Below are 13,083 nucleotides of genomic sequence, written 5' to 3'. Positions count from 1 at the left end.
TAAGTGCTTTTCAGATAAAACACTTGATCAGTAAGTGGATCAACCAACACGTCATTGGAGATTGGTACAAAGGTGCAATGCCAGACTGTTACTAGAAGTCACTCTTGAGTCAGGCACCAGTCCTCGCTAGACCTGCAGCAGCTTATGTTGTTGGTGGTGGATCCATAGGAGTCCCTATTAAAAGCAAAAACGAATGCACCCTCAATCTCAGGATACCAGGAAATATGAATAGACCAATCCTCCTTGACTGTCTGCTTTTGTGAAAAGAAAAATTGAAAGAAATGACTGTGTTTTTTATGTACTTATGGAAATGTTGTGTTATACACAAATACGTTTGATTGCCTCCTTTTGTGAAAAATGGAACAGAACAATTCCTCAATGCTTTTAAGCAAGAGAATCATATTCATACAAAGGGCGTGCATAGTTGCTTTTGCTTGTTTAGTCTAATCATTATCGCTGCTTTGAGTGCACCTCCTGTCTACTCTAGAAAAAAACTGCGAAGAAACATAAATATTTGTATATATATATATATATATATCTATATATATATATATATATATATATATATATAAAATCATTGGTACTTAGGAAGTGCCTTTTCCTGTATTATGTGATATTGTGACAAGGTCACATATTCCCTGTGAGCCTGTAGCAAGATGAAAAAATAAAATGGTGGCTGTGCCACTCTTTGACAGAAGGATTGTCCCTCTAATCATACTAGAGTCCTTCTAGAGTCAAATAAATATCTTTTTTTTTTTATGTTGAGCAGAACAAAAAACAATACCATATATATGTACATTGCAATACAAAGTATGAAGTTGAGTTATGACATTGTAAGAAAAATATTAAAGAAAATTAATTAATATAAAACAAGTTAAATAAAGAGGGGATGTAAAAGTTAGCAACATGCATTTTGATTTAAGAAAAACAGGAAATGAGATAAAGTTAGATAAAATAGGGAAGATGGGAAAGAAAATGTATTAAGGATAGTGAAGTTATTTATTATTGGGCTTGTAAAAATATATATGACATCTTCTAACATTATTAACAATTGAGTATAAACAAATTGTAAATTGAAAAAGTATATATATAGGGGCTATATACGTCAGTCAAGAAAGAGATAATACATTTTTTAACACAACGTGTTCAATAATTAGTGAGCGGCATCAATAGTGGAGAACGCTTAATTGATAGCTGAAATGAGTGAATTTTATAGCTGTCGAGCCTGTGATGATGACATGCAATAATCCACCAGCATAAAAGGTGAATATTGTCTATAGACCTCTATTTGGAGGTAATGACTGAAATGGCTGTAGAAATGAAGAGATCAATTGATTTATGCAATCTCCAAAGTACATGTGACCTGCCTAGACAAAGTAGGTTAAATGAAAATACTACATGAATGTGAGTGATGTCTGCAATTGTGATTCCATTTTGAAGCCCAGAAGGAGGGTGTGGGTGGACACGAAAAAAACATATGGAAATCTCTACCCGGATGCTTATGGCAATGCCAGCAAGTGTCATGTTGAATAAGTTTAAGTTTGTATAGTCAAGCAGGAGTTTAGAAAAGTCTCTTATAGAAGAAATACAGTATTTGTGTGCAATTAGCTCTACATGCAATGGAGGGAAGATTGTGCCATGTTTTATACCAGATGAAGGTTGGTAAGGAGAGATCCAAATCTGTTTCCCATAATGTCTTGATGTGAGTACTATCTCTGAACAGGTCAGGTGAATCAGAAGTTTATAGATATGTGCAGCTTTGGAGTGAATGGTGTTTGCCAGAGGTTGAAATGGTGAACTGGAGTGAGGATGAATCTTAGAGAGATACTGACTGATTGTATGTTGTGTCGAATTACATAGTTTATGATACTGAAAGTGCATATGAGACATAGGATTGTGCACAGAGGATAACTGAGAAAATAGAATTGGAGAACAAGATTGATATATTTGAGAAATAAGGAGAAAAATGCTCATCCAAGCCCTCCAATACATAGTTTTTCCTTTTTGTTTAATTAAATTGTTATACCAAATTGGGCTGTTAAAAAAATGATCAGTGACAGGAAGGGTTGTAACATAATAAGGTTTCAGAAGTGAACATGCATGTGATCCAGTGCTGGGTAACTAGTATTTGAGAGGATTCGTCATTAAAAGAATATGTCTGTTTGACAAGGGTGCTATCATAGCTTGCTCCAAAGTTAACTGTAACATCTGTGGAGCATCCATCAGTGAAGATAAATAGGTTTGCTATTGCTTGATACCAAAGGCCTTCTGATAATTCAAGAAGTCATGGAATTTTACTCCACCTAGAGATTTGGGCATTTTCACCTTTGAGATAGAAATTCGAGGGGTCTTGCCTTATACCATATAAATTTAGAAATAATTTTATATATTGAGCCAAAGAAACTTTTGAGTATACGAATAAGAACCATCATGAGATACAAATGAATGATGGGAAGAAGCATCATTTTGATGGTGTTAAGTCTACCCCACAAAGAAAGCAATAACGGAGACCATTTCTGGGTAAGAGTCAGAAGATTTTCAGATAAGACCTTTGAATTTATTTTAAGTGTTTGTTTAAGAGATTGTCCACACCAAATTCCTAGGCACTTAGTTTTATTCGGATTCCATAAAAAAATAAATTCTTCAAAAATAGTTGAGGAACAATGTAATTAGCGGGAATACCTCTGTTTTGTCCACATTTAGTTTATATCCCGATACAGCACAGTATAGACAGAGTTCCTGAAAAAAGTGGAAAGAGAGCTGTCAGAATTTGACATAAACAAAAGAATATAGGCCCTCATTACGACCCAGGCGCTCAGTGATAAAGTGGCGGTAGTACCGCCAACAGGTTGGTGGTACTTACCGCCATACTATGACATTGGCGGTATGGCTGAAGCATACCGCCAATGTACCACACCGACCTCCATGCTGATAACAGCCACCGGGCTGGAGATATATATCTCCAGCCTGGCGGCTGTCACTGTACTGCCGGCAGTATCATGACCGCGCATACCGCCATGGTTTTCGTGGGTTTTTTACCGCCACGAGAACCATGGCGGGAGGCACAATCAGTGCCAAGGAATTCCTTCCCTGGCGCTGATAGGGGTCGCCCCCGCCCCCCTCCCCAGAGTCCTGCCTCCCCCTCCCGACCCCCCAACATATACACACATACATGCACATACATACACACTCACACTCACATTCACCCACGCATGCATACATTCATACACACACACAGCAACACTCACTAACATACATCCAGGCACACACACAATCACATGACACAACATACATGCACACTCACACCCATTCCTGCACACACGCATTATACATGCCTCAGACCCGCATGCATGCATACAAACACAGTCACGCACACAACACCCCCCACCCTCCTCCCTTGTCAGAGCACCCACTTACCTGCTTGCAGGGGGTCCTCCGGCAGGAGACGGGACGCGGCGCTGCTGCCAGCAGCAGCGTCCACCAGCGGAACACTGCCAGGCCGCATTATGGATCATAATGCGGCTGGCAGCGCTCTTCTGGTGTGGCACTGCTGCTGGCAGCAGCGCCACCTTACCGCCGTCCACCGTCCGCCGCCATGACCGTCGCCGGAATTAGGATTCCTGCTACGGTCATAATAGCATGGACGGTCGGTAGCCACGGCGATGGTATGTTGGTGGCCGTCGCCGTGGCGGTAGGCGGGATTTACCGCCACGGTCTTAATGATCCCCATAGTCTGCAATTGATATGGGTGTTATTAATTTTAAATCCTGTAAAGTCAGCAGAAGGTCTCAATTGGAACAGGTTCCAACAGTAAAACGATTAGCAAGGGAGATAAGGGGCATCCTTGATGGGTTCCTCTTTGGAGAGGAAAATAAGGGGATCTGATGCCATTTACCAGGACTGAAGATTGAGGAGTGGAATAGAGCAATGAGATAAGTTGAAGAAATTTTGGGTCAATACTATGCTATTGTAGAGCCTTCATTAAAAAATCTCAACCTACCCATCAAATGCTTTCCCTGCATCTAGAAATAATGCTGCTAGTGATTCCTGTATCTTGTGGCCTTTATTAATGATATTTAAATAATTTGGAGCGTTATCTGCAACATTCCTATTAGGGATGAAGCCATAATGGTGGACATAGGTGAGGTTGGGCATAAGAGGAAATAGGTGAGGGGCTACTGCATTGTCAAAAAAATTACAATTTGTACGAATCAAAGAGATTGGTCTATACTTCTTACATTGAGTCACATCATGATCTTCCTTGTGGAGCTAAGCAAACTGTAACTTCTGTAAAGGAGCCAAAAGTGCAGTGTGAATTAATGAAGTAGGTGAAGAGTTTAAAGAGTTTGGAAGGAGAAGCTGATAAAATTATATTGTGAAGCGATCAGGGCCACGTGGTCTGTCTTTTGAAAGGGGTTGGAGTGCGAAATGTATTTCTTTAAATTGAAGCGGTTGTTCCAGTATTGATAGGTTTGTAGGTGGTATAATCTTTTGTTTTAAATTGGAAAAATAAGTGGCAAGTGACACTTCCTATAGTGTGTTGTGATCTCTGAACAGTTTTCCCCCAGGTTGATTAGTGACAGACTTGATCGCCGGTGTTTCCTTTCTGCATTTTAGATAACGAGCCAGAAGTAAAGCAGCTTTATTATTACCACCATAATCTCTTGCAATAATTTTAAGAAGTGTGCCACAAGCTTTCTCAGTTGTGAATTTGTTGAACTTGATCTTAGCATTAACTAAAGCGTTGAGGTCATCTTTATTATTCTTGCTCTTAGATATGGTCGAGAGATTTAATATGTGCCAGGATAGAGGCAGATTTCTGTTGAATTACTTGATCTTGGAGTAAGTGCAGCTAATAAAGAATCCTCTTGAAGCTGCTTGGGAGGTGTCCCAGACAACCCGCAATTGTTGTTGAATTGACAAAAATTGTTGACGAAGTCGGTATAAGATTTTTAAAAAGAGACATCTGAAAGTAACAAATTATTAAATCACCAGGAGGATTTGTTAGGCCTAATGGAAAGTATGTCAAGATCGGTGAACACTGGGGCATGATCTGAGATTATTATAGAACCAATCTGTGTGTTAACTACATGCTGCATTAGACTTTTACTGAGGAAAATATAATCCAATCTGAATTGAAAATAATGAGTGGGGGAATAAAATGAGTATTCTAATTGGTCAGGATTATATAACCACCATGAATCAAAAGGTGAGTGATAAGAAATGAGAGTTCTGAAAGTCCTATGTGAGGCATGGGGAGCAAAGCGTAAATTGGATAGTCTGTCAAGAAAGGGATCAAAAACTTGATTAAAGTCCCTTCCCAGTAATAGATTGTTTGATGTTTGTTCAGTAATAACGTGATAGTTTTTTTTTCCTAAAGTTGGGATATGGATAAGTTGGAGCATATAGATTCAGTATAGTAAAAGTAGTGTCATCTATTGTGAGATTAACTAGTATCCAATAACCCTTTGAATCATGCTGGGCTGAGTGAATGGTAAGGTAAAGGGATTTATGGCAAAAAATCATAACACCATTCTTGTTGGTGTGAGAGGGGGATGAGAAAATGCCACCTACCCACTGTTTCGTAAGTGTGGCAGATTCTGTTTCGTTAAAATGTGTTTCTTGTAGGAAAGCTAATTGACATTTCATACGAGCTAAATGAAATAAAACACGCTGTTGTTTAATGGAGGTTTTAAGCCCCTTAACATTTCATGTAACTGTTCTAAGTTGCATTAACCAGATAAGACATATACAGTTTATGAATAAGCGAAAATATAAGGCCTGAGAGAAACTCTTGAAACAAGTGAAGACAAAATAAAACAACAAGAAATAAAGGAAAATGTAAGGAGAAAGGTGGAGGTATGCATCCTTTGAAAAAAGGGTATGAGCAAATGTGGCATAACAGGGATCAGGTCCCTGTATACTGAAGGGGAGAAAGAAACAAAAGAATAACCATAATAATTAGGGACAGTGGAGCTCCAAAGAAAGACAGGCAGAGCACTTTCAGCACAAAGGTAATAAGATAAAGCGAAGCAATATTTAGGAGCGAGATTATAAAGACATATAGGAACAAATATGCAACAATACTAACAAATACTATTTGTAAATACTATTCAGGAGGCATGAAGACTAAAAGACGAGGACCTCACTTACCAGTAAACAGATGAAGAATGACATATGGGATGCAGTGAGCAGTAAATGAGTGGGAAACAATATGGGTTATCCACAGTAGGGTCCTATTAGGAAACAGATAAGTAGAACATAAAGAGAAAGATTAATAATTGACATTAAATTACACTTAACATTGACTAGAGCAGCAAAGATAAACAGCAGTGACTATAACAATAAAATATAAACAATAACTTTGAACCTATGTTCAAAGTGATAGACAAAAATAAGAGCATAGAAAGTAGACATCAGACCACTGAGGAGATGATGTTTTCATGTAATAGAGGATTTTCCTGTATCCATGACTTCAGTTTTGTGTTGGTTTACAAAGGATTGTAGTTCCACAGGTCCCTCAAAGGAATAAGATTTGTCTTTGAAAGTTATTTTAAAGAGGCATGGATGTAGTAGACATAGCGTATATTCATGGATCTTACTTGAGGGTGGAGGTCTGGAAATAGTTTTTGGCACACATTTTTCACAATGCCAAACATTTGAAAGAAATTTTGGGATCCAGATTTTCTTCCTTACAATGACAGAGCAATTACTCTAAAAAGGCTGCCAGCTGGTCAAGAAATATTTTGAAGGAAGCATGAGAGTAATAGAATCATTGAATCATTTTAAATATGATAATAGTTTACTTTCTTAAATTGTTTTTTGTTTTTGTTTTAGGGAGACAAAGGAGAGATTGGTCCTCAAGGCCCCCCTGGAGTTGTAAGTGGATTAATTGTGACCTAAGGAATGTATGAAATAGACACATGTTCTGAGTCAAAGGAGAATCTCGAGTATCCAGTTGATTCAGTAGTTAATAGATGGTAAAGTCAGAAGCATTTTATGAATTAAAGAAGAATCTTGAATATCCAGTTGCTTCAGTAATTTAAAGATGGTAAAGTCAAAGGCTGCATGACCCTTTGTTAAATAATTTTGCTATTCAACAAACTATTCACATATAACTTAATTTCATGGGGATATGTGGATGGAACGCATAGCAGCTTCATCCTAATGGGATATCATTCTTGAAGGGGTTAACCAGGTGGGCATAGAGAATAGATTACATGCTGCAGAATTCCAAATGGGACAACATATAGGGTGCATGCCATCAGTGATGTGGAATATTAAAATTATTTTTGTGAATTTCTGTGGAGGGGAAGAGATCCTGCAAATTCGTAAGGCTGCAAAGATTCCCACAGCTTTAACTGCTGAAGAAATATTCTACAAAACAATAAAAGTTTTTTGCTATTAATTCTACAGGAATACTTAGATTTTGCAGTTTTTCTGTATTTTTCCAAAGCAAAACCTTTTTTCGTCCGATTTGTTTCGGACCACCAACCTCTTATTGTTCCAAAAGTTTGTATGGTTTTGAAAAATATGTCAAAGTTGGCAACGGCTTACTTCACACATTCTAGAAATTATGCAAACTTCTCAATTGGCCAAATTAAAAAAATTCACCAAAATATGTAAAACTACGAAGAGATTTCCATACACATGAGTGTGCTAATGCCACAAGCCTCACTATATACCCCATGATAATAACGTTGCTGCCAACCAAAATATGACGTTGTGGCATTGTTTTAATGCCACTAGGACTTCGAAAAAGAACAGTGTAATTTAATAAACTCCTACAATTTCCACCGGTCCGAAACACTTAAAGCTGCCTTAAAACCTTTGAAATTGACCTCCACTACACCGTCACAAATAAATATGCATGCTATTAGCATTAGCTTTCTGCGTCTTAAGTGCCTTTCCTTGATTCACATTGTTCTTTCCAATTCACTCCCCAGCCCACCTTGTCCCACCTTGTTGGCGTCATTTTTTCCATCATTGAAAATAATATCTATTTTTCTGATTAGGTTATAAGCAATGGAATATCAGAAGTTGTTGGTGAGAAAGGGGAACGAGGCATTACAGGCATACCGGGTTTCCCAGGAATCAAAGGCGAGCGAGGTACAGAACATTTTTTGTGTTGCTTTGTAATGATCAAATGACTAGACTGTAATACTGTTACTCCCTCATCGTCAACCCACTGTAATAAAGCGGAACCACCCCGACCCCGAGTTTGCTCACAGCTCCCACATCACCGAACTTGCATTTCCCCTGCTTTATTAGAGGCTGGAGATCTGACAGATTTGCAACAGTGGCGTGTCAGGTGCCGGTTTATACTGATGGTGGCCACGCTCCACCTAGAGTGGAGCCACCCCCGATTTCCAAAAAACAGCAATGGCCCGATGGGCATGAAAAGAGCTCCTGCAATATCAGTGCCCTTTTGCCTTTCCTTTTTTACAAACAATCATACGCTTTGGGGGTTTCTTTCTGAAAAGCAAAATAAAATGCAGAGCTGACAAACAAATAAATGGCAGCCTTCATGGCATAGAGTAGTGATAAAAGTACTTCAGCCAATAGGGTGGAGGCACTTTTGTCGCAGCGATCCCCCTCCCAGACAGGTGGAGATTTTTTTAATGTGCGGAGTTGTCCTATTCCAGAAAAACATGGACCAGAACCCTTATAGATCTTGGGGACAAGCTGCCCTCCACCCAGGTGCTCAAGGCTTCCCCAGTAATGTAAACAACTGCGTGTATAGCCAGTATTTTAGTCGCATTTTCAAACAAGTTGTGTGAATGGATTGTATTGCTAAGTGTGCTTGCTAAATTTAAAAGAAGGCATTGTATTAGAAAGCAAGCATGCATGGTGATGGGCCATTCTTGTATTCACTAGGGGTATCCGTCCAATATAGACGCAAGTGGTACAATTCAATTCCACATTTTCAGGGTAACCACTGACTATATAACTGAGTTCCACTGAAATTCATTTTAAGCAAACAAATCCTATCCTGAACATCTTGAATGGGTCAGGTCCTCCTAGATCTACCTGGGGCTCCACACTTCTACTTCAATATATTTATGAATTTGAGTTAGCTCATGCATTCCATTACTGTATTGATGACATTCGTTAGCTCTATTGTGGTTGGAGGGTGAGAAGCAAGGGGCGCAATGTTATGCTTTGGCCTACAGTTGCTTTTACAGGTTAATTACATAGAGATGTTTTAAGGCCTTGGCAAAGTGGGCTCTTGTTCAGGGACCAGGCCTTTTAGGAGACCCCCTAATATAGCTAATTTTGTTCTGCCGACAGTTCTGTCCTGATGACCTAGAGTGATTCTTAAACAGAGATGGTTTTAAATACTGTTTTATTTTATTTTTAATACGGGTAATGTGTGGAGGTCTGTACATGCATTTTGTAGAGAAATGTTCTGTTTATGTTTTTCAACACCATGCAACATCCATAAAAAAGTTTCTTTTAGCTTGAAACAGGGCCTTACATATTCGAAATGGGAGAGGGTCACATGCATTATTTACAATAATATTAGTGAGCTGCTGCTATATTACAATATTTAAAACATAAATTTCTGTCCCTAAATATTAGATGGAAGTACATTTAGAATTTGGGCCAGTGTGCTTGTCGGTGTGCCCGGGACCTGCCCAAAAGGGGCATGAAAGAGCTGTAATTAGATCCTAAATTCAAAGCTGTTCTGTACAGGGGCCCTCAAACTACTTTGGTCCAGACACCTAGAATTATTAAGAATTCCCTGCATTTACATGCTCTCATTGACAAGAGTGAGCCAAAACAGGCAACATCTGGCAACTCCTGTTGTGTTTACTCTTCCATCTGAAGCTAGAGCATATCTCCAATAAACATGTATAAAGGGCACACACCTGTCTTGCCTAGAGCTCTGCTTGGAATGAAGACAGGGCACCAAGGTCCTTACACTGGATTATTTTGTGGAGGGATGCTGCAACTCACATTCATATTTCCTCAATATACCAGGTTGATATTGTTGTTTATCCTGTCATTTTGTGGTCTGTTAGAATGTAGTATGTCAGATTAAAACATTCACAATGCAATTCCATTCTTGCAGTTCAAGTTTGAAAGAGTTCCCTGGATATTGGTGAAAGGGCTCATCTTATCAAACTGCTGCAGTGTCTGCTAGCATAATGTCACACATGACCTCTGCCGGAAATAGGGAGCTAACTCTGTATGTTTGCATTCTTTCTTATCCATGACATGTATTCTTACTAACACTGGGCATCACACTAAGTTTGGAGTCACTGGGCCCCATTTTGCAGAGCTAGGAATAAGTGAAGCAGCTACAAAGACCTTCATTGGTTTGTGGGGCTAGCCACCTTTAATGTTGTATGAATATTCATCTGCATTTTAAGGCACACAATATAATGTAGAACACCCAAAATTGGTGGATAATTACCCCACCACATCTGTTAGCTAAGAGGGCCTTAATGTGTTTTTCATCCAAAGCTGAAGGGACTTCAGGGGTCAGCTGACTTTCCTCCTGTTCTGAGCTACAGGGACATAACAAGATCCAAAGGCTCCCTGCAACTGCCCAGCTAACCTGCTGACTTGACCTGCACTGGACCTGCCTGAGCCCTGCTGGCTACTGCTGGAGTGAGGTCCTGACCCCCAAGAGGAGTCTCTCAGGGCCTAGACCCTTGGTGATGCATTAGTTGAGGTTCTTAACAAGTAAAAGGACACATCCTGAAGTTTTGGGCTCTTCGTGACACGATCGGTCCTGTTTGCCCAAGATCTTGCCTCCTGTGCTGCTCACCAATGCCAAGCTTTGTGAACCCGGCTCTTCGCAGCATAGCCAATGCCAGTGATGCCCAGGAATGTGGGATGTGACTTCGTACAACAGCATCAACAGCTCATGATAGCTGGTGATTCAGAGCTCCAGCAATGACCATCTGTGATTCCTGACAGGATTTTCATGTTACATCGACGACCATCCGCAATGCTCTCCCTTCTCCTCATGACCACCTTCACTGCGAATGGAACACTTCATGCTGGACCTTTGAAAGTAACTCTTTCAGCTGGACTAACCTGATCCTTGTATCCAGCCCGTGCTCCATCATCTAAACTTGTGACTGTGGCATTGCTCAGTCTTTTCTGAATAGTGAGAACTCAGAAAAGTACTCTCAATCCTTAAACCAGAGGCTAGAAATCTGGACTTAGAGCCAGCGTGCCAAAATCAACAAACCAAACAATCACAGTGTCAATTGAAAGTTTACAGGGCCTCTTTTTGACAGCTTTGCCAGGAAGAGGTACACCAGTGCTGAACTGCATCCTCTAGAAGAGCATATGAGTGGGGAGACAAATGTGGTAAACTCTTATACTGGTTGGTAACTAAAGAGGAGACCTCCAGGTTAATCCCTCATATTACCGACCAGTGGGAATGATGAGTATCAACAGTGATGGAGATCACCTCTGCGAACGGCCTAGTCAGGAGTATTCCTCCCCACTTATCACTGGTCTGCCACTGCTTATGCTGATCTTTGCTTGAGCGGCTGGAGCTAGAACTGCCACTCAGATAAGCAGAGATTGAGGAGGCTCTAAAGGTCATTAATCCGGTGGAACTCCTGGGCTGGATGGCTATCCCGGTGAGTTCTACTGTAGATTTTGCTCAATTGTTCTGCCCTCACTGCTGGCCATGAATAATGAGGCCATTCTGAGAGGATGCTTCCTAGTGGATCTAGTAACCATTGTAATCTTTCTAAAGCCAGACCTCATATCAGGTAATCTCACTTATCAATGCAGACATTAAATTATATGCCAAGGTCCTGGTGGACAGGCTCCTCAGAGTGCTAAGCCTGTTGGTCCACCCGGACCAATGCGGCTTTATACCCCATCACGGTATGCATCATTGCATCCGCAGAGTGTATTTAGCTCTGGCACACATGTACCAACTCAGGGGTTACTGCCCTGTTACTTTTTGAAGTTGATAAAACACTTGATTTGCTGGATTTGGACTTTCTAGAAGGGGTAATGCTAAAAATGGCCTTCGGTCCATAAGTTTATGTCATATATCTGAATCCATCTATGCCCAGCCACAGGCCCGCGTGTGGGTGAATGGTATTCTTTCCTCTTGTTTGCAATATACCCAGGCAGCAGGCAGGGATGCTCCTTGTTCCCCTTCCTCTTTGCTCTGGCCATTGTGCAACTGGCAGCGTGGGTTGGAGTATGTTGATGACATACTAATCTTCCTTTCCTGTCCCTCACTTACTGTACTTCGCATGATGCACATGCTGGAACTCTATAGAGTCACTTTGAGTCATCTGTAAACTGGCTTCAAGTTCCTGCTTGTGCCAATAAAGGGCGACACGAGGTGGTGATCTCAAGTACCTGTCCATCGATTCAGCTTCAAATATATGGGGGTTCATGTTGCCCTCGGACATAACCTCACCTGGTTTCTGAATCTCAGCCCCAGATGTTCCAGGTGAAGCAGTATCTAGCGAGATGGGCCACTCTACCTTTGAACATATTGGGTAGAGTGACCCTCTATAAGAAGATGGTCCTGCTGTGTTTCCTTTATTGACTTCAACCTTTCTCGCTGTCACCCAGGGTTCGGAGTTTACTAGCCAGGATTTATTCATTTTTATGGGCTGTATGCCTTCCCCCAGCACATTGTGGTTGGCAAATATAAAAAGTCAACTTGTGATAGTGGAATTGGCACACTTATATACACCTGTATTAATGTGTGTCCCAGACACTGGTACTGAATGATTGACTGTGTGGGGGGTGCTCCAATTGGGCCTTCAGTTGGAGGTGGCATCATTAGGCTGTGACATGATTATAGGTATGCTGTATGGATCTCCCATTCCCGCCCCTCCTGGAGATTACTAGGTGTTTTTTTTCATATGATGAGCGGCCCTAAGGAGACGGGCTGGGAGCGAAAAGTCACAGTAGAGACCCCCTGTGGCACAGCCACTGCCTGTAACACTGCCCACAGCTTGACAGGTTTCACAAAAGGGATCTCATTCATATCTTGCAGGTGGGAGGCATATGGCAGGGCATGCATATGAAGTGTTTCCACGACCTTCATCAGGAATATGACATACATAAAAATCATCTCTTCAG

At 40.7% G+C, this 13,083-nt stretch overlaps 1 protein-coding gene across 1 annotated transcript in view; it reads left to right on the top strand.

The window, feature by feature from the left end:
• The window catches only part of COL4A1 (collagen type IV alpha 1 chain), a 521,418-nt gene that overhangs the window by 264,792 nt on the left and 243,543 nt on the right, over positions 1–13,083 (top strand). Inside the window, exons 18-19 of the mRNA XM_069205109.1 lie at positions 6,838–6,879; positions 8,016–8,109. Coding sequence (XP_069061210.1) covers positions 6,838–6,879; positions 8,016–8,109 — 136 coding nt within the window. The remainder of the gene's footprint in view (positions 1–6,837; positions 6,880–8,015; positions 8,110–13,083) is intronic.

This window comes from Pleurodeles waltl, chromosome 8, assembly GCF_031143425.1.
Source record: "Pleurodeles waltl isolate 20211129_DDA chromosome 8, aPleWal1.hap1.20221129, whole genome shotgun sequence".
NCBI lineage: Eukaryota > Metazoa > Chordata > Amphibia > Caudata > Salamandridae > Pleurodeles > Pleurodeles waltl.
The sequence above is the reverse complement of the archived record's forward strand: the minus strand, read 5'-3'. Positions and strand labels throughout refer to the sequence as shown.